The 23,034-nt window shown below is 42.0% G+C and overlaps 1 protein-coding gene across 2 annotated transcripts in view; it reads right to left on the bottom strand.

Moving 5' to 3' along the window:
- Grin3a (glutamate ionotropic receptor NMDA type subunit 3A) overlaps positions 1-8,324 on the bottom strand; it is a 177,842-nt gene extending 169,518 nt beyond the window's left edge. For both annotated transcript variants that reach the window (XM_050156108.1, XM_050156109.1), the window contains exon 1: positions 7,626-8,324. In XM_050156108.1, the coding sequence (XP_050012065.1) occupies positions 7,626-8,324 (699 nt within the window). The remainder of the gene's footprint in view (positions 1-7,625) is intronic.
- Between the last annotated feature and the right edge of the window lie 14,710 nt (positions 8,325-23,034).

Here is a 23,034-nt window from a genome sequence, read left to right as displayed (position 1 = left end):
AATGCTCTTAACTACTGAGCCATCTCTCCAGCCCCTCTTTTATTTTTTGAGGTTATAACATAATTATATACTTTTCTCCTTCCCCTTTCTCTATCTAAACCCTCCATAAAACCCTTCTTACAGTCTTTTAAAATCATGGCCTCTTTTTTCATTAGTCATTGTTACACACACTCACACACACAAATGTATATACAAATATATTTCTAATAAAATAAACACAGCCTACTCAGTCTGTATAGGGTTACTTGTATCTACTCAGGGATGATCATTTTGCATTGGAAAACCATTTGTGCTGTCTTCCCTGGCTGAGACTATTTCTCTAGCTCTCAGTATTCCTTAAATGCCTGTAGTTCTTTGTGAATGACTGAGACCCCCTGGGCTTTCCTGTCTACTTTAGTGTGTCTACTGTTGTTCTTATTTAGCTCATATATAGATAAGTAGTTTGCTGGTGAGACTTCATGCGTGTCGCTTCTGATATTCGTAGGAGACATGATCCCACAGCAAACTCCCTATCCTCTAGTTCTTATTGTCTTTCCATGTCTTCTTACACAATGGTCCCTGAACCTTATGTGTGGGAGTTGGTTTGCAGCTGTATCTTGGTGTGTGGGGTGTTCAGCTTCACAAGGCTGTATTTTACTTGGTGAAAATGGTTTTATTTGAGCATTTTATATTTGATTACACTATATTTACTTTCTTTCTACCCCATCTAGCTCCTCCTATAGGCTCTGACTATATCCATGCCCATNCATTCACATTATATCATGTTCAGTCCAATTTGTGTTGCTATTATTTGCATGTGATTAGGGTTGACCCCTTATGTTATTAACATTTTTATGAATGAAATTTCAACTACATTTTTTTCAGAAAAATGTCATATTTTGTGTATGCGTTTGTAGTATTTTTTTCTACTTCTTTATGTCTGTAAGTATATTCTCATTTCGAATGACTGCACAGTTATCCATGCCATGATTTTACTAAATTCCCATAGTTGAAAATGTTATGGCTAACATGTTTTGAACAGCCTAAGCTGGAATTAGACAAACCTCTGCTTTTCACTCTGGTCCCTCAGGTGTTACACACATCATGACAGTTTCCGGTTTGTTCCATTGGAGGTGGCTAACAATCACACTAACTGCAGAGGGAGTTACTCATTTATTCTTCTCCTTGAGAACTTCTCATTTCCTAGAAGATGGCTACACCCACATCTCTGTATGTTCATGCATTATTCTCTACCTTACTGGACTCAAGTGGATAATATCACTGCACTCATGATGAAGCCTTGAAAAGCACAGACACTGATAAGGCATATGATGAAATTTCCTAGGTTAATGTTTCAGTAAGTTACAAAGGTGTGCAAAGAATCCTAATCGACAAGGGGAGCTGTCCTGCATCACTTTAAGACCCTGAAGCCTCATCTCCAGCACAAATCAACCCTGTCCAATCAGAGAAAGGTTTTCATTCTGCTGTCAAGCCAGCCCAGGTCAGATACCTCCTCAATGCAGGAGGTCCAACACGACCTGAGAAGCTCTTCTCAAGGCTCAAGGGCCCTGCATACAGAGAAAACAACAAACCAAATTAAAACCAAAACAAAGCAGCAGCAACAGAAGACGAGAGAAGTTGAAGGAACGGACAAGAATTGTCCTAGTTGGCTTTTCTTCTGCTAAATCTCTGCCCTCCCATCCTATAAAGAAAGGATCAGAAGGACAACTGGCTGTTTTCAAGATTCTCATCAGTTCGTTATTCATGCATCCATTTGAAAAGCAATGCACACTACACATGCTATGCAATAATATTTTCCTTGCTGAGTTTTTGGACACATTTCTTGTGCTATACTTTTCTCTCTGTGTGACAGTAGTTAGAACAGGCAGGAGAAAAGACAAGCGGAATTCTCATCTCTATAACAAGTGTTGCTGCTAAAATGAGCAATATCAGGCTGTGAGAACCCTGCATAGTTCCTTGGGGAAATGACACTCAGAATAACTGCTTTGCAAATTTTTATCAGTCCATTAAGAAATGAGGTACCTGTGCCAGCCTGAACCAACACACTGAGTTCCTCATTAAGAAACATTCTCTGTAAAAAATACGCTAAACAAGTCAAGTTGCACACAACATGAGGATGGGGCATACTCTGTGTCCATAGACTCTTGAGTGAAAAATTTGTCAAAAACAAAGCAAAACAAAGCAACAACAACAAAAACAAATTGTGGTGGATGTGAAGGGTCCAGGAGTCTCACAAATTATGTGCATTTCCTATTGCAGTCTCTATGGCTGTGTCTAGAGTTATAGATATTGTTAGGTGTGGCAAAAGTAAAATTGCCATTGGTATAGAAACAGATCTGTGGGTTCACAGGTGTTCTAGCTAATTGTGAACCAAGTTGTTCTTAAAAAATGAGAAAGTGGGTGGAGAGAAATGGGGACCTATTTTGATTGATGAAGTAAGGAGATGAAGACATACTTTTTCTTGGAAACATTGTCTCACTACGTAGTCTAGGTTGGCTTTGAACCCACTCTTCTTCCTCACTTTCCTAAGTAGCAGAGTCACCTGTGTGGGTCATGGCTCCCAGCAGAAGATTTATTGCTTCTTTTCAGCTCATTGACCAACTCTTTCCTGGGAGTTATAAGGCTAACACAATAGATTTACCCATAGTACTTTTCATTTTCTTATTTGGTTTATGAAACAAATCAGAATGCTAAGAAACAAGTTTAGTGACTTGCCAAGGATTGGGATGACCAATAAGAGACAGAGGTGGAGTAGAGATATTTTGGTCATTACTTTATAGCTTTGGCCATTTTTTCCTAAAGTGGTAGGGATTTGATTGAAGTATTCATGAAACAAAACCTAACAGCCCAGACATGCATGGTGCCTCCTCAACAGCAGGGATACAAAGCACCAAACATCAAGTTTTCGAAACTGGTATTCAACTGTAATTTAAATCATAAATTAAGTCTAAGATACCATAGTCAATCAGATCAAGACCAAATATATTCTTCATAGACTAGCTGATGTTGGTGTAAAGACAAAGAAAAGTAAGACAGACTAGTTCCTCAGTGAATGGGGTCTGCTACTCTCGTCTGCACTACTTAGAGAAAACAGTTATAGAATTAAGAAAGCATTGTATCAGATTAATAAAACATCTTACAAATTAATCCCAGGTGTCTGATTTTGATGAAGAACCAGAAAAGATCACTACTAGTCAAAAAGTTTGCATCACTTGACATTTAATGTGAAGTCACTTATTTTGGCAATGGTTAGATGCTTCTAGATAGGAAAAAAATATCTTCCCAAGGGTGTGGAGAGAGCGAGTGTTGTGCTTCACATAGAGCAAGGGTTCTCAATCATCCCAATGCTGTGACCTTTTAATACAGCTCCTCATGTTGTGGTGACCCTCAACCATAAAATTATTTTTGTTGCTACTTAATAACTATAATTTTGTTACTTCTATGAATTGCCATGTAAAAAGTTTTAAAGATAGAGGTTTGCCCAAGGGGTCATGACCCACAGCCTGTCATAGAGCAAGCCAAAGAAAACCAACACGACTTAGAGCTGGTCTTTTAAAAATTAATGCCCTTTATCGGTCCTCCTGAGGCACTTGTTAAACAATGATTCATGTTTTGTCCTTGCTGCCATGCAGAAGCACTGCTGTATTAGCCGATCCTAAAAGACCAAAACAAAATGAAAACAAAAATAAGCAGCCTTAAATCCTTAGCTTAGTATTGTCAGAGAAAACTGATCGTCCAAAGTACTAAGGTGTACATAAAATAACCAAAGTAATTAGCATCTATGACTTAGGAGACAAACTGATAGTTGGTTCACTCAACTAGAGTTGGAAATATTAGGGGATGGGGAGAGAAATTCATTATAAAGTGCTTGTCTGCAAACATGAAGGAGTTTAGTCCCAAAACTACTGTTTTGAAAAGCCAGGTGTGGTGGTATAGGAAAGTGAAGACAGACAGATTCCCTAGGACTTATTGGTTAGCTTCTTTTAGATGAGGTCTAGGCCAGTGAGGGCTTTTGGATCAAACGTTTATACATACATACATACATACATACATACATACATACATACATACATACATAAATGATGCTAGTGGTATCTGAGAAAACATACCTTGGGCCTCTACATACACCCGCACATATATACATGTGTGTGTTTAATGTTCATGGATGTTTATACACGTACACATGTCTATGCACACATACACAGCTGGACATAGTAGAGTAACATTTGAAGCTAATTGACTTAGATCTAAGTCAATTATCTTACTCCCTTAGCTCTGGCTAATGCAAACTACCGTGGTGTTTTAACATTAGACATGTATTTTAGCGAAGAATGTGCATCTGTTACTACCTAAAAGGTGTTACTACCTAAAAGGTGTCACTACCTAAAAAGGTTAGCTCTGACAAAGCTATGCAAAATCCCTAGAAGAAAAGGTACCCAGGGAAAGAAAGACCACACTTTCAAAATTCATAACAACTTAAATGTGAATGGAACTTGGTTCATGGCAACATCACGATTTGATTGTTATGGCAATGTAATTCAGAACAAACTGATCCTCTAAATAAAATTGCTCAGCCTTGAATATAATGGTGAAGTATTAATCTTTAATTACATGGTGATAATAAGCATATGTTTTCCAAAGTGAATAGCTGACTCATTTTTGGAGGGTTCTTCCTTGAAGGAAAATAGTCCCTTCCTAGTTGATGACCAATGTGCTCTTTTTAAGTTGTATTTTGTTTTAATATTTTTTTTTGTGAAATTTTGAACTTTTTATGTATTTAGTTTGTATGATTGTTTTGCTTGCATGTTTGTCTGTGTATCACATGCATGCTTGGCGCCTGCAGAAGCCAGAAGAGGGCATCAGAACCCCTGGAACTGGAGTTAAAGATGGTTGTGAGACTCCATGTGGGTGCTGGGAATTTAACCTGGGTCCTCTATAAGAGCAGCCAGTGCTCCTAACCACTCAGCCATCTTCGCAGACCTGTGCCCATGTTTTCAAATCAGTAGAACTTTAAAATAAAACTTGAGTTTGGACCATCTTATTGGTATCTCCTTCCTTTCAGGTATGATGTTATAAAAAGTCATTACTCATGAAATAAAATCTTCCCATGGGAAAAAAATCAGCAACCCAAGGAAAAGTGAGAGGCTAGCTGTTGCTGCTCCTGCGCTGGAAGCAGCTGGGAACTCTGTGGAACCCATGGTACATTTTTGTTTTCCTTGGCTGTGTGGGTAAGTCTCCTTTCTTCTAGAATACTTTATTCAGGCCTCCTGTAATCAACAAATGAGGTCATTGTTCAGGAGGCTCCAAAGACAATGCCTAAATTAAACTGGTTTTATTTAATGTGTGAAGTGACTTTGACATCTTTTTATATCTAGAAGGTCTTTTAAAAATATTACATCAGTATATTAGAGAAAGGCCCACTTTCCAGGAGGAGCCAGGGGAAGAACAGCTATTATTTTTGCTGACAGCAAAAATGTGCTCCTATCCCAACACTGCACGTTACAGTGACTTGGCACTGAGCAGGAAAATTTTAAAATGTAGAATATTGCAGAGTGACACTTAAGTGATGTATTGAAAGTAAGATAAGGGAAGTCTGATATGTGTGAACTTAAAATGCAAGGGGAGATGGGAAAAAAAATCCTCCGTGGGACAAACTAGGTCTGAGTCACACAAATAATCTTTGCCTTTCAGGATGTGTACCATGAAAACATCATGAGGACAGTGATTTAAGGCACAGAAGTAAATGCGCATGGCTGAGTATTTACTTTATAGCCAGGTTGTAAGTGCCTCCCTGGAGGACTTCATTCTCAGAGTGGCCTTAAAACTTGGAAGCTCACCGATTCTAGACACTGTTTTATGTCGTGCCCCCCCACCCCCGCCCCCGTCTCATTTCAGTGTGCGCTGTGCTGCATGCATCCATCACGAAACCCACTTTCCCTTCCAACCAAGGCGACACTAATTTGGGGAGAAATTTCTAGCTACTTAAGAGTCCTGCCAAACAATCTGCAAATGGGAAGGAGTTTGGTGACTGTGACTGTTATTGGCAACTTCTGAAGGATTAGGTAATAAAGAAGCAGTGAAGAGCAGCCAGCCTGCTGACTCCTGCATTTCATTAGGTCTGCTTCTGCATATGTATTAATAATGGTGTGGCCTGGGAATGCAATTCTGTGTTTTTTTTAACACTTTGGCCACTGGCAATGTTGTACGCCCCTTTCCATGCTTTCTCCTCTGCTGCTCACAGCAATTCAGATAGCAGAAATAGTTCAGATAGCAGTTAACTAGCCTGCATTCTGCAAGTCAGATCTCCATAGCTCATCACTAAAGGGAAATTACCTGGGTAACTACTGAGAGGAGTTTGTTCTTGTCCTTCTTAAGACTGAAAATCCAAGCTTTATTTTCTTTTCTAACCAAAGAAAATGTTAGCATTCCCCGAATATTTTAGACAAAGATTTTTTTTTATCATACTTTTCACTTGTACATTCCCTTGCTCAGTTCAGTCCTTATCTCTGCATGTACACCAAGCATTTGAGGGACATTAGTAATATCTTGCCAATCAAAGGACAGAGCAAAAATGATGCTGAATTACAGACCTCCCAGTGTCTAGACTCCTACTAGCCCACTGTTCATCCAATCCCAGGACTTTTCTCAGTTTCTCGGTCTTTAAAATGGGACCATTTTTATTCACTGGTCCCTCAAATGTCTTGTAGAAGGTGGCACAAGTTGGAATTACAAAAGTCGTCTACAAAATGCCGAGAGCCTCTGTTGGTCTAAAGACCCTGTCTCCTTGACTATCAAACATCTTCATTGTTCCTTGTCAACACTTAAGTCCACAGTTTCTTTGTTGGATATAGGCTTAGATTTTTTTCAAACCCATTAAAAAAAACAAAAGCTAAACCATCACTTGTTTACCCTTAAATAAAGACAGCAGGATTGGGCTTAACACAGCAATCACATGTCCAGCTGCTGAGCCCACAACATAGAAGGAAGATAGGGACAAAGAACCCACAGACGGGTCCCTCCACCTCTTCGGCTAGTAGTTTCCAGTATCAAGACTGCCAGCCCCTGTTCTCGACCCCTGGCTTCTTTACTAGCTGCACTTCTAAACTTACTGAAAGGAAGTCAAAGGGATGTGCTTTTCCTCACGACAAAGCCCTGGCACGCCTCTGGAGGAAGTAGAGAATTGCAACAGCTGCTGTTTTTGTTACAGGCTTTCTGACTTCCTCGCGGGAGTTTAAGACAGTGGCAGCCTGGGGCCCCACCCCCATCCCTTACTCTGGTTTGCAACCCTCGATCGCTGTCCACGGTTCTGAACCTCAACTTTCAGGCTTCTGGAATCCATTAGATTTCTCTGTTTCCCCAAACAACCGCTCCCGCCCCCCGCCCTCCTCTCATATTATCTCTACATTCTTTCTTCCATCCACGACCCCTCCAACTTGGCATTTTATTTCCGTCTGCGTTTTATTCTATTTCGACTGAAGTCCTCCAACCTATACCACCCAGGGACATAGTCCAAGCCCTAAAGGTTATCAAAGTTAAAAAGCCCCCCGCTTCACCCACTCTCTTCCTCCCACTCTGGTCCCGACTCCCGGCAGCGCACATCACTCCACGCGCCAGACTCGTCTCACCTGACTCTCCCGCGGAAACTCGTGGCGCACTATGCTGAGCACTGGGATGTGCAGGACAGAGCTGACCAAATCTAGCTCCATCATCTCGCCCTGGCTCTGGGGGAAGGCCAGCAGCGCCGAAACCCCTTGTACCACTACGGTGTGGCAGACGCTTTGCAGAAAGGAGAAAGGGTCACTGCTCCACGGTGAGCTTGGGGAAGAGAAGGGCATAAGTGGCAGATCGCCCAGGCCCGCCTCGATGGCCATCACTACTTCCAAAGACAGGTTGTAGGGTAGTAGTCCTTCCACACGGTTCAGGTTGTCCACAGCGAACAGGAGGGCATCCCGTGGCCACAGGGTCTCGACCCCGGCGCCCTCCCCGAGCTTCCGGGAGCCAGGCGGACCCCGGCCATGCAGGGCGCTCCCCAACCAGCGTGCGCCTTGCGGGGGCGCCGGTGGCCGCCACGTCCCCGACTCTGGCTCATCCCTCTGGGCACCCGCCCTGCCGCTGTCCTGAGCGCGGTTGGTTGAGCGTGGGGCCGTGGTCCAGGGCTGCAAGTGCACCGCGCCCACCCTCACCGCGTGTCCGATGCGCTTGAGGATCTGGCAGGGTTGCGGGTGCGAGGAGGAGCTGGGCACCCCGGCCAGCACCAGTGCGCAGGGCGGCGGCAGCAGCAGACAGACCCTGCTCAGCAGCCACCACAAACTCAGTCTCCTCATTACTGAGACCCGCAGGGAGAAAGCGCGCCCCCTCCTGCGCCCGGCTCACCCCTCTGCAGCCGCCGCCGGAGGTCTCCGCCGCCTGAGGTCTCCGCCTTCAAGTCCTGTATGTAGCTTCCCTAGACACAGCGAAGCGGTGGCAAGAGCCAGACTGGTCCCTGGGCATTCCAAGTTGCAGCCTAGCGGACGCCCGGCTGTGTCGGATGCGGTTCTCGGGCTTCTCCGCCTAGCATCCTCCTCACGCGCGGCAGGCCGGCGGACCAGCGCGGGTCACCCGCGGCTTGGACTCCGGGTCCCTGCCCACCCCATCTACAGGGCGCCCGGGGCGCAGCGTCTGGCCCCACAATAAGTCTCCGGGTTTACAAGGGGGCGGCAGTGACAGAGGATCCGCGCTCTCACTTGGCTGGCTTCTTTTCTCTTGCTGTTCAGTTCAGGCGACACCCCCCTTATTTACTGGGGTGACGGAGAAGAGGGCGTTCACGCCCGGGGTGCAGGAAAGCAGCAGCCGAACCTGCTTCTTTTCCCCGCCGGCCACACTATCTCGGGCTCCCTCAGCGCCTGCTTCATTTTCTCTTCCCTCTCTACTTCCTCTCTTCCTTTCTCTGCCGGGCTTTTCTCCCAGGCGCCACCTCCGCGGCTTCCTCGGAGGAGCGACACAACTGGCCAGCGAAGGGTGGTTCTGCTCAGAGCGCCAAAGTTCTCCCCGCCTCAACCGGCGCCTCCCTGTAGCCTCAGCCCTGGCGCCAGCCTGTCGCTTGGCTGCGCTAAACGCCCACTGATGGTGAGATTCTCCTGCCGCACAGTCCCGCGCCCCTGCAAAGTCCTCGCCCCTCAAACGCAGCGAGTTGGTAACGGGCACAATTCCCTGTGGCGGATGAGCGCAAAGACTGAGCCCAGGAGAATTTTGAATTCAGAGTCACTCCGGAGAGATCTGAAACCCAAATGAAACCCAGTGGGTCACAGGGACCGGTTTAAAGACACCGATTTTAAGGAGCTTCCCTTGGAGACACCTCTCTAAGGGGTTAAGGGGTTCTTCTTTTTCTTTTTTGGACTCCAGGGTATTAAAGCAAGAATTATTTACACATCTGATTTCGTTCTTTGGCAGAAGAATCTTTGCGTCTTTTAAGGGATCGCTCTCTTTCTCTCTCTCTAAAAATAAAGTGAATTCAAAACAATTGAGGAAATCAAAGTCGGAACCAGAGCCAGGGGTAAAGCCGCTTGCAGCTAAACCTGAGAATTGGAGTTCGATCCCCAGGTTCTACATGGTGGAAGGAGAGAACTGACTCCCGCAAGTTGTTTTCCAACCTGCACATGCCTGCCATGCTCCCCTGCTCACACCCTTCCCGGACATGAAATAAACAATATATATATATATATATATACATACATACATATATATATATATGCTTTCAAATTCTGAAACACATTCACCAGTCATCCCTAGTACAGAACCAGGGTATCCAGGTAGTAGTTTCTTATGAGTTATTTCATTTGTACAGCAATACAGATGCCAATGAGTCTATTATCTAAACTTCCTCTCCGTTGGATAATCTGACATTAGAAGACAGACTTGCAGAGGCTCCCCAAATGGTAAATTGACTTTATTTTACGTTCCAGGGTCATTTACAAAGACAGTAAGAGAGATAACTACATGGCAAACAGCATTGATGATCAACAATTCTGAATCCAATACTACCTCTGAAGAACCATGACCTCGGCAATTTATTTGACCTGCCCTTGCCCAGTTATTTGGGTCTGCTAAATTCTGAAAAAAATACATCAGGTTTTTAGCTATAAAAAGTTTTTTTGGATTCTTGAGCTAAAGCTTCTATCATGCTTTAAATTTTGGGATGATGATATTCTAGAAAAAAATGAAAAAATTTAGGAAACTTGCAATGTGAAGACTGTCCCCCAGCACAAAGTAAGTTTTGCAAGACTTAGTTGCTACAGGAATAAAAGGGCTTTCATAATTGAGAAATAAAATCATAATAGGGGCTCAATCAGAAGAGAAAGGCCCTGCCCCACCTGAGGTCTGTCAACAATCCCCTTTTGTTCCAGAGGACTACAGTGTTGGAGATACAAAGTACATTTTAGAATGTACAGTCCTTGCATGGCAGACAGATGAGGATCTCTTCTGTGCGGTTAGGAGATGTACTTGTCTGTGTTGGAGTATGGGTACCCTGATGAGTCTGGCCCTTTATGACTGTGGCTCAGAGCAGCAATCCTTAGGAAATGGCATTGGCAGGCTGTACAGATGGAGTTCCTACGAGAGTCGGTGTGGATGGAGGTTAGCCTGGCCTGACTGTGAGATTTATGGTGGATTCCCTTCTGGCAGCAGACCACTCACACAAGTTCACCATGACCTTGAGAGGTTGGCTGACCTGGTTATTCAGAGAAGAACAGATGATCAGCAAATTTCTGAGGTTAGTACCTAGGCAGCTCCTGAAGGAGCCGCGATGGAAGCTCGTGAATACTGAGCAAAGGGGAAGAAGTGCGCTTCATTCTGCGTTTCCTTTTGTGTGTTTCCAGGTCCTTCCAGTTATGAGTCACTCGTGTGTGTGTGTGTGTGTGTGTGTGTGTGTGTGTGTGTGTGTGTGCGGGTAGAGTCCAGACGTCACCCTCTGGCTTTGTCCCTCAGGAACAGTCTAGTTTGTCTTTTAAAACAGCCTCTCACTGAGATCTGGAACTCAATGAATAGGCTAGGTTGATGTCCACTGAGAGTCCCCATATTCACCCGTCTCTCTTTCCTAGCATTGGTATTAAAGGTGTAAGCCACCATTCGGTGCCTGATATTTTTTTCTTTTTAGTTGGTTTAACTCAAATCCTTAGGCTTAGTCACAAGAATGTTGCTGATGAGCTTTTTCCCCAGGCTCTGGGCTAGTCTTTTTCTCTGTCTTCCTTTTGCCACCTGGTTCTCTCCTCTTGTCACTGCAAAGTACCCCTGACATTATTCTCTCTTTTCTTATCTCTTTCCTTTCTTTTCCTTCTTCTTCTCGCTCTTTTTTTTTTATACCTAAAGGATCATCATTGTCGAAACTCTTTCATCACGCAGACTTGACCATAAGGCCATCATGGGATTAGATGATTAAACCTCAGTTAGGATACATGAATTCTTCTCTCCCTTCTCAAACTAAGATAGTTAATTTTTCAACAAAGTGCTAGTATGGAGTTTCTGAGCTAGTGGGAGAGACAGAAAATAAAGCACACAATTAATTACACGTAGGGCATGTTATTTAGTGTTCAGGAGATTAAAAAAAACACCAAAGGAATAAAAATGAAGTGTTGGGATGTGGGTGAGTTGATTTTAGACAGGAACCCAGTGGAAAACCCTACAAAAATAACTTTTCAATAAAGAGATAGAGAGAGGTAAGGGGGTGTTTTGCGCGGATGTATGTGGCAAGAATTCACAAGTGGAGGAAACAGCCATGGAAAGGGTTCTTAGGCAACAATGTTTCTGGAGTATTTGAATTAAGAGTGATGTGCCCCAAGTGGCCAGAGCGAAATGACTCACATCAGCCATAGTGGTGGGCGGTAGGAGCAGAAAGGCTACAAGGAGGTGGTGGAGAACAGCAACCAGCAAGGAACTTTGGCTTCAGAGGTGTGAAGTCAAGAAACTGAGCCAAAGAGTGGCAGGACTAACTTTTGTTTTCTTTTGAGATATCATCTTCTTCTATAGCCTCAAATTAAGTCAATCCTCTTGCCTTACCTCCCAATCTCAGAGCTGGGATGACAATCACTTGACTCAATGATGACCAGGACTAATGTAACAGAATTCTCCTAGATGCTCTTTTTGTAGTGTATGGAAGGTTGGCAAGAGTAGAAACCAGGATCTCAGATACGAGGCAGTTGCAGTGATGCACCTGAGAAACAACCATTTTGCTAAGTCTAACAATCTTATCTGACTAATACAATCATTCCCCTTATAACATCAGGGAATTAACTTTAGAAAATCCTGAGTTATTGACAAAGTTATCACTCTGTGAGAGGCAGTGTAGCTTCGGTGTTGGAGGTTCTTCTCAGCTGCGGGGTTGGTAGCAAGTCAGATTTCAAATCTGGCTCACCCAGAGAAGACAGAGCTTTGTTTATTATCTTATTCAGAACGAGAACTGTTGATCTAAGAACCCATGTCAGAAATCAAACAAAACAAATCCAAATACTCAGTTTAAAATGTGTTCTGTGCACATCTGTGCTCTCTCGTGCCAGTAATGGCTGTACTGAGAGCTACAACGTTCTGGATGTAGCTCAGGAAAGGTCCCAGTGAAGGATGCTGTGGAGATTTGGTATTGGATCTCTTCTCTGCAGTATTTCCCTATGGGTATGACATTTAGTCTCCCAAAGCTGGAGTTTCCTCCTCTTTACGATGGTTGTGGTGACAGCTCTTGACAGTTGTCTGTGTAGAAACAGCAGCACACAAATTCCTGCAAGCCTAAAGGTCCGTGGAAATGGGAGGTATATTGGCACATTATAATGATTTGTCAAACTATTCTTTCCTCACCCCTGATGCACTGAAAAATTTCAAGGTGTCTCTTCTACACATAGTTTTGGTTGCGATGGCATTGTTTTAAAGAAATGGCATTTATCTTAAGTGATGCTCCTCCAATTATAGGTCTGCCTTTGAGAAAATACTGACTTGCAGGCTTCTTTTTAGTGGAACAGGAGTAGTTGAATAATAGTAATGAGACTGGACTATCTGGAGCCGATTGACCAAGGCGGAGAGGGCTATGGCAAGTCAGAGCTGTCAGGCAATGAGGACATGGACGAGAGTGAAGCTCATAGGAATCTTGGTTTCTCTTGTAGCTAGGTTGAGAAGAAAGCGCAGAGGCCAGATCAGATGGGGCAGTTACATGTGAGAGAGGGAACGCTCTTGCTGCCTCGTTCATGCTAAGGAATGGGGAATCAAATGAGAAATACTGCGCAAGCCATCATACGGTGAGGGTGAGAGGTAGCATGGCTTCAACATCCTAAGCTTATCCTGGCTGTATCATAGCTAAAAAGAACAATCACGTCTTACTCTCTGGGTGAAAACCTATGCCTATCCATTGCTAATGTATGGCACCTACTCTGCCTTCTTCCACACCAGCTTCTTCATTGCCAATCACTGTGGTTTATTTATGGGAACCTTTCATCATACAACCAGCCAACAACAATAACCACCAACAAGTAGATACTGTAGAGAACAGAATAACAGAAGTTTAGAAGAGACTGAATCCAGAAAAAAAAAATCAGATCAGTTCAGAGAAAGAGACCCAGAGGACTCATCACTCAAGATCTTAATTGTTCTTTGCTTATTTTACCAATTAGAAAAAAATCTATATGATACCTTGTCCCATTAATATCTTATACCACTGTCCTAATCTTGACAATAATCATTCTTAGTTAAAATGTAAGTAACTTTCTTGATTATGGGGCTATCATCCCACCATACATTAACATAAGCCTTATATCACAGTTATTATAAATCTGGTATCTTATCAGGAATGTGCTGATAGGAAGAGAAAGCAAAGAGTTCATCATACATTATAAAGGAATTAGGGATAGGAGAGATGTTAGGGGAGATTTTCAGAAGATTTCAGGAATTGTGAAATCATCATTATTTTAGAGGCTTTCAGTCTGAGTGACTTCTACATGTCTGGAATATTCCATAGATGATCAAAGTAGGCTCTTGCTAAAGGAGTTTCAAGCAGCCTGAGGGATTGGAAATAGGAGAAAAAGCAAATTGGACCCTAAGGTAAAGAAAGGGAAGCAGAAATAATTCATCTTGCACAGTTGAAAAATCATGTCTAGGCATCTTCCTTGTGCTGCAGACCATGGAGGAAAATGTCTTCCTGGAAAACCATGGTCATCTATCCACAGGAAGCCAAACTGTTTCCCATTGGTATATCAGGAGGGACCAGTAATGCTTTGCCTGTGGGCGACGATGTTGTAGGGCCCGTATTTTAGCTGTCAGGGGTGAGGGTGTAGAAGAGGGTGATATTTTTGACACATACCAGGATTATTAGCCGAGTGTTTGGATTTTCCAGTTCCTTTCCTAAACCCCACTACAGGGGACTCGAGTGTGGCTTCGGGAGGCTAATGTGGCGGTCTCTCCTCATCTCTCTCTTTCGGCAGTGATCATTCCAATTCAGTGCTTATTCAAGCGACTTATGGAATAACACTTGGCCCGTCACGTGCTGCCACATTTTTAAAGGACTTCCTAGGTCCAGTTTGTATCACAAGGTTTTTAATTGCAGCCAAAGGTTGGGACTTCTCTCCAAGAAACTCACCTTCGTGGGTCTCATTCTTTGCACCTGTGAAGCATTTCAAGTAAGAAAAAATTGATTTCCTTTCATTAGCAAGAGACTTTAGGGAAGGCTTTTAGAAAATCATACAAAAATTGTGAAATCTTCGTAGTTTTAGATATTTTTAAAAAATCTCGAGTGGCATGCCTGTTGAGTGTTTTACGTACATGATATCCCCATTCCACGAACACACCATTATTCTAATTGTCCATACTCTGAGATTGAGGGTTGGTGAACCTGAGTCATTTGCTATGAATTGCTCACAAACCCAGATTAGAGCCTCCTGCTTCTAATCCCCTGTTTATTACATCTCCATTTTCAACATGGATGGTGATAAGAAGGTTCAGCCAGGCTAATGGTGGAACCCTCATCTGGCTGGAATACTGAGATAGATATGACTATAGAGCCATTGTTTATCGGAACATGGCAAAAAAAATGCTTGAACACTTTTGAAATGTAAGGAGATACTGGGAATAGTTTCTTTACTGCTCAACACTACACAAATAGGCACTAGCAAATTGCCCTCGCTGCCTGTGATGAATGCAGTTTGGCTGTGTAGAGCTGTTCCTCATGCCTTTTCCTGATGCTACAATTGATGCAGGCAGAAGGAAATCTCATCAGTATGTCTAGTCTTCGGAGGGCGAAACACTCTTTGAAATAAAGGTTAGTTTTCTAGAACTTGTTGTAAAATGTGAATGAATTCTTCCTGAATTTGCAACACTGTATGTTTTCATTTTAGGGTGCTATCGTTGGGGGTTAAAACTTAATCTGCCCTCACCACACATACAACAGGTCAATCACTGCAGTACCCACGGTGGAGAGGAGGCAGCCAGACTGTAGTAATAGTAGTCAGTTGCTAATTGCTTTTGGCCACATGGAACTCTACCAAGAGCTCAATGGGAAAATATCATCACCCATTAAGAATGTCTGTCTGCCTAAAGAGACTGATTTGCATGAGGAAGGATGTAAACAACGGTAATTTTAAAGTTCTGAAATAGGATGATAACTTTCTTTAGAAGAGCTTGAAGGGTTATTTTGCAGATTGCCCTCACTCCCAGCCACATAGTTTCTAGGGAAAGAAGAGAGCAGACATATGAATGTATTTAGTTTTAAATTAGTTATGAGTAGCTGATGCCTGAGGCAATCAGGAAGTGGTAGACTAGAATTCCATAGCCAACAGCAGATACTGAACTAAAAGCATGCTTCTTTCATAGCAGTGAAAACATGCGGGCAACATGGCTACTTCTATCACCAATGGAGGAGCGAGGCTAGCCCAGGCGTATGCATCTTCTCTTACCTGCTCCTATGGAAGACTTCAGCTTTGTTCTGACGTTTATGCTGTTAAGATGACGGTTGAACTTTTCTTTTCTTTTTTTATTCACCATTGATTTGTTTAAAATAGTCATCTCTGCCTTAACTATTCCCGTCTCCCCGTCTCTCTCTTTCTCTCTCTCTCTCTCTCTCTCTCTCTCTCTCTCTCTCTCTCTCTCTCTCTCTCTCTCTCTCTCTCTCTCTCTCTCTCTCTCTCTCTGTGTGTTTAAATGGAAGACTTGCAGATTCCTCTGGCCTTGGTGAAGTTTCTTTTGAAAGCCCTCCATCTTCTGATGGGTAGACTGTCATATTTCTGTGGAGTCTGGAAAACGGTCTCTGGCAAAGCAATCCTCCTTTTCTATTTTACCAGCTATTCAATCTTCTTCTTTAAGTCTCTTCACTAACTCCCTGCTGTTTTTGAAAATCAAGCTGTGATTTTCCTGGTGTATCAGCCTCTCCATCATAGGGTTTAAATTTGCTATTGTGTTTTCCTCCAATCTGGTATCTTTCCCAGTATCAAAACATATTCCTCTAATACCAGAAGTTGGTAGCTAAGAATAGATACGAGGTGTTATATAAATTAGTAGTGCAGTATAGATAAGTATGTGGCACTCCAGACAAAGAATAATGGCTAGAGACGTTTGCATTCAGTTTTTAAATGACTGACAAATCCGTGTATTTGTAACATTCATCTAGAAATGTTATCATGGATTCTGTGTCTTCACAGAAAGGCCTATGTTTTAAAGAAATAAAATTAACCAGTATATATTTTGACTATATTTTTCACATGGCTGGAAATCATGATAAAAATAAGTTACACTGGATCCTATGAATTTATTAGGAAACCCTTTACGTGCATTGATGCATAAAAATATAAAATTCAATACGGGTATGGGTGGTTTGAATAAGAATGGTTCCCATATATTTGAATACTTCATCACCAGAGAGTGGTACTATTTGAAAGGATTAAAAGGGTTTAGGCGGGTAGCTTTGCTGAAGGAAATGTGTTACTGGGGGTTGGCTCTGAGGTTTTGAAAGTTGAGACCAAGCCCAGAGTCTCTCTATTTCTCTGCCGAGATCAGGATGTAGCATTCCCAGAATCTGCCTGCATGCTACCGAGCTTCCCACCGTGATGGCAATGGACCAAACCTCTGAAACTGTAAACAAGCCCTCAAATGAATGCTTTCTTTTATACGAGGTGCCTTGGCCATGGTGTCTCATTACAGCAACAGAACAGTGACTGATACAACAAATACAATAAAAATGCAATTTAGCAGTATGTTAGATTAAATCACGAGTCCTGGTTTTTCATTCTTCCCTGTAGTCAAATAGCTTTATGCTATGATGTAGGTGTGTTTCCAGCACTTGACTTGGGATTTAGTGCTGGTGACACTCTTTCCGAGGAGGTGTGACACCAATGTCAGATCAAAAGTAAGGATGCCTCCAAAAATCCAAGTTGATGAATGAATGTATTTTACTGTGGTTAACTATGGAAGCAAGGGTGAGGGGTTCTTTGTAGGAGTGGAAATAACTCAAAGACAGCTGCATCCCAAAGCCTAGCCTAGCATGTGTGATAGCTAAGGGACAGCTGGAAACCTAGAGCTTACGACCCAACCTTCAGGCAGCTTGGAAGGTTGGAGAGTATCTCTTTCAGGCAACTCAGGTGGTCTGAGCCTCTTCCAGGAAGCTTGGCTGGGCTATCACTTTCAGGTGGCTGAGCGTGTCTGAGAATCTTCTAAGCGTCTAGGTAGGTCTTTGTCTCCTTCAGATGGCTTGACTGCTTGCTCTGAGAGTGTCTCTCAGTAGTCCTCACTACTTAAATATTCTTGGAGAGAGCGGGGACTGTTATATCTGGTCAATTTTAGGGACTGTTTGAGGACTCTGCGTTGTTTTCTTCACGAGCTTTAAATGTTTCCTGCGGGATGGAATGTTTTTACCTCCTCTGAGAACACCTTGATGGTTTAACCCACCCTCCTTTAACATCTTATGTCTTAATGAGCTTCCTTTTGAGAAGGAACGTTTCAATTCTAGAGGAGATTGTTATACAACACTTAGCCAGCCAACTCAAGGCTTGGATCAATGGAATTTAGTGGATGTAAGGCAAACAAGGACTTGAAATGTACGTGCAGTAGCTAGGTTTTTTAGAACTTCTGCCTTTTTTCCCCAATGGAAACTCTTCTATGAATTTTTGCCATTTCAGTTACCATAAAAAGAATTTTAAATAGTATAATTTCAACTGTAGCAGACAAGTTCAACTGATTCCAGTATTTAACTGTATGGAGGAGAGAGAGAGAGAGAGAGAGAGAGGGAAAGGGAAAGGGAGAGGGAGAGGGAGAGGGAGGAGAGACTGATTTTGTATTATATCTTTCTAAGAGTTTGCAATTCTCTATTATGGGGCAAAGTAAGCAATGCTTGTGGATGAAGCTGTGCACAACCTTTCATGGGATGTGTCCTGTCCACTTTTAGAGAAAATATTTCAAAACAAGTGAGGTAGTTTGGGATAATTTCTGTACAATTCAGTGTAATGGAAATCATAAAACACCAGGAAATAAAATTGTTCATTGCATTGTATCACAAATAAACCTGTGGACTTATACAATGCCCAGAATCAATAAAATTATGCTTAAAATAAATTCAAAGCACTGTTGAAGTCACAGATATTTCACTTGTGCTTGTCTCAGGAAGTAGCAATAAAGATAAATTTTTAAATATCTTCCTTATTCATTTTCTTATTCATTGTACCTGCTTCCACATCCTTTCTGTTCCTGAATTGTCCTAAAAATCTTAAGCCCATTTCCTGTTTAAAGATTTCTCAGCCATAGCCTGTGGCCTTAACATTTTTACAGTTACCTTTCTTCTGGATTCTCTGCCATGAGCCCTCTGAGCACAAATACAAGAAAACTGGCAAGAGAATGATGACCTCAAATCTGACTTTTTTTTTTTTTTTTTTTTTTTTTTTTTTTTGTAGACAGGGCCTATCCTGAGTAGAGAAGAGCTGGGAAGCTTATAACTTAATAACTGCTGACATGCACCTGTAGAAAGCAAATTTACTCTGTGTTAGAGTCATGACAGACACTTTGCATATAATGCAGAAATACGTAGCTGAAACCAAGTGTGGGAGTCAGACCTGTAGTTCCAGAGCTCTAGAGGTTGAAACATGGGGAATGCTGTTTGAGGTCAGCCTAAACTGCATAGTGAGTTTCAGATCAGCTTCAGCTACGGTGTGACACTCTGTCTCAAGAATTAAAAAAAAAGCAAAAAATAAATAAGTAAATAAATTAATGAATACATGAGACCTCATGAGTGTTGGGAAGTGTTATTGCCTCAACAAAGCAGATTAAAGTGATATAGGCGTATTTGAAATGAAAAAAAAAACTCATCTATAGCAATTGAGTTTTTACATGTATTTAAATATCAGGGACCAATAGGAAAATGTTAGGTTACAGAATAGAATTTCTGCTTGAAATCAGAAAATGGGATGACAGTCTGATAAGACAGAGGCCAAATAGACTATTAATATATGCGCATCCATAAAAATGTGTAAGTTTTCTCAAGTAAATATCATGGTTTCTGAATTGTAGAAATGTTATTTTGCTTCTCTATATCTAAAATTGAATTAATTTTTCCATTTTCTATTTTTCACTAATAGTAAAATCTTGAATAGGCTCTTTTATAGCGTCTACTTTTATTAGTTAAGCAGAGTGTTGTAGAATTCTTTCACTCTCGTTTTCCTTTTCCATGCCGTGCTCTTGTAAGTTGTCCTGGAATGAGAGAGAGAAGGCATCTTTGGGGGCACTTGCCTTTTTCATGACCTCCACTGACAGCTTCTGAAGCTGACTTGCATCTTCTGTTCAAGCCTTAAGGTCTAAGTCTTCCAAGTTCCTTCACATCATTGGCTCTGTGAGTCACATTTGTCTGTGTCTTTTAGGGAGAAATGAAAACCTCCTTCTCAGACTCTCACCTTGGTACACCTTAGCTGGGTGGGAACAGAGGAGTCTACCTGAGGTCTCTGTCTAGACACTACTCTCATCTGTTTGAATTCATACTGTGACTTCAAACTTGAGGCCTTTCCCATGGTTCCCAGTCTAATGGGCTATTATAAAATGTGCTAGCCAAAGTTCTTTCTGCTAGAATATCCTTGTCAGCTATCCGAGTATTCACTTAATTACTCTCTTTCTCTCACATGGATGTCAACCTTCTATTATCTTTTCATTGATGTTGATAACAAATAACTAAATTTTTTCAGCCTATAATGGAACATTATGGAAGAGGAGGCTGGAATAATGTAAGAGCTGGAGGATGGGGAAATGCTGTCTTCTGGATATGACACAGGTGTTGTTTTAATGAACTCAGTAGCCATGGTTACCTATCCAAGATCAAGCCAGCCAAAACTCTAGCATAAATAGGCAAGGCACTTTCTAGACCTTTCTGAGGAGCTAATGACTGGTGATAGCTGCTGAGGGAGGACAGTCAGTAATTTTTTTTTTTTTTTTTGAGAGTATTGCAATTGTTACCTTTTCCATGCTTCAGAGGCTGGCTCCGTTACCATTTACATATGTATGGCACGGAATAGGATTTGCTAAGGAGTGAGAGGGCAGAAAGTGTTGATAGAAGGATACTGCAGCACTGTGAATGTAATTGGCCCCCATTAGTTCATTGGGAGTGGCACTAATCCCATTAGAAGGTGTGGCTCTTTTGGAGTAGCTGTGGCATTGTTGTAGGAAGTGTGCCATTATGGGGTTGGGCTCCTATGTTCAAGGTACATTCAGTGAGGTGACCACTTCCTGCTACCTTTGAGTCAATATATAGGACCCTCAGTTGCTTTTCCAGCGCCATGACTTCCTGCATGCAACTGTAGTGCACCCTGATGATAATGGTTTAATCCTCTGAAAATGTAAGCCACCCCAATTAAATGTTTTCCTTTATAAGAGTTGCCATGGTCATGGTGTCTCTTTACAGTAATAGAAACCCTAAGAAGCATGTTGGGGGGAGGGTGCTTGTTTGTTCCCTGATCTCTTGGACTCAAAATAATCACACAGAAACTATATTATTTGCAATACTATTTGGCCAATAGCTTAAGCGTATTTTTAGCTAGCTTTTATATCCTAAACTAACCCATCTCCATTATCCTGTGAATCACCACAAGGTTGTGGCCTACCAGCAAAATTTTGGTGGACTCTGGTGGAGTCATCTGTCTTCTACAGTGCCTCCATGACTTCTTTTGACTCTAGCTTCTTTCTCCTAGCATTCAGTTTAGTTTTCCCTGCCTAGCTCTACTCTGCCCTATCACAGGCCAAAGCAGTTTCTTTATTCATTCAACCAATAAAAGCAACGCATATACAGAAGGACTTTGAATACATCTATAAAATTCTCAAGAATGAATAAAATATTAAAAATGGTAGCATAAATGAACACATGTATATTATCTTGCAATTTCTGTGGCCAGGATGCCTAAGCCATATTCTCAAACCTCACCTATCAATTGGTTGGCCAGGCTCATCTGGAATTCTGACAGGGTCAGAATCTTCTAAGCTCATTTATATTGGCAGAATTAGTTTCTTGGCTTTTTCCTGCTCTTGGTTGTTGGTTTTTCTTAGAGCCCAGAGAGCTAAAAGCCTCCTTTAGTTCCTTATCACACTGACATATTCAACATGACCACTTGTTTTATGGATCTCCTCAAGCACCATACTATCACCACAGTAGTGACATCACCGCAGCCATAAAACAACACAGTAATGAAAGATACATCTTGTTAACTTGTGTTCTATGGTAAGAGTCCAGTAATGAATACTGTCTTTACTAAAGGAGAGGGTCATTTAAGAAATGTGTTTGGGAAAGCAGGGATTGTGGGCTCACCACAAAGTTAGTCCACCATGGTGTCCCACAAAGTGAAGAACTGAGCCCCCTTTTCAGAGGCTTACTGCAAAAACTGTTATAGGTGTCCTCCTTGTATTGCCAGCTGGTAACATTCTCATTCTCTGAGCTCACTTTTCTACCTTCATGCATAATTTCCCAAGCCATCTATGGATGAAATGCGTTTTTATCTCCCAAATTTTGAATACCAGATCCTCCATTGTCTTTATAATTCTAAGGTGAACATAAAATGTTCTTTCTCACACTTGGCTTTTAGAAATGTGTCCTGTCTGGAATATTTACCTCTATTACATTTTTTAACAGTCCATTCAGTGGTGAAACTTCAAGAATTAGCTCCTATTCTTTCTGTGTTTCTGTGCAGTTATGATAAGCTTAGTTTGTTCATATGCCTTTTAAAAATTGTAGAATGGTTGTATAATTCAAAATGAACTAATTATCAAGAAGGAAAATACATCGGATTGTATTCAAAACATAATCCTTGTGCATAGGAAACTCATCTTTTATATAATATACTTTACTTACACTGAAGCGATAAGTATCAAACCTGGTGGTAAGGCTCTATTACTGAAGATAATACTTGCACACACCATTGAACATGGAGAAGTTGAGCTGGTGCACAACTAGAAGCTTCACCCCTACTGACTATGTTTATCTACTGGAAGGTACTGTTTATGGTACTGGTACCTTAACTACAAACCTAATGACCAACAGCATCGACCTACCTGCTAGATACGCTGATGCAGTAGTGGCATAAATGTTATGGAGTTGCTACCTGCTTTCTGATTGGATTTAAGGCCTATTCCATTACTTGGAAACCATACCTGACATTGATATAATGACTAATAACTTGAGTTCTAAGACCAGATTAGTTACAGGTCTTGGGAAACCCCAACACTATAATTCTGCTAAAGGAACATAGCAAAAAAATTTTCACAGTGACGTATTGCTATAACCACACATCAGGGCCTTGCTCAGACTTCATCAGAGAAGTTTCTGGCAGTTTTTGGGAAATAACCCTGAGGTTCCAATGTGGACAATGTATAGAGATTGAGAGACTTTGGAGAACCCAGTCCTAAATGGTATGTCTTCATCAAAGTCTTTGCCAAGGCTCAGGGATCTTTGTGGAAAAGGAGGCAAAAAGACTGTAAGATTCAGAGGTGCTGGATGGCACCAGGGAAATAGTGTCTTCCGGATGCAATAAGACTCATGCACATATGAACTTAAAGAAACTATGGAAACATGTACAA

This window comes from Alexandromys fortis, unplaced genomic scaffold, assembly GCF_014885135.2.
Source record: "Alexandromys fortis isolate MF-2015 unplaced genomic scaffold, M_Fortis_MF-2015_v1.1 scaffold_92, whole genome shotgun sequence".
Taxonomy (NCBI): Eukaryota; Metazoa; Chordata; class Mammalia; order Rodentia; family Cricetidae; genus Alexandromys; species Alexandromys fortis.
The sequence above is the reverse complement of the archived record's forward strand: the minus strand, read 5'-3'. Positions and strand labels throughout refer to the sequence as shown.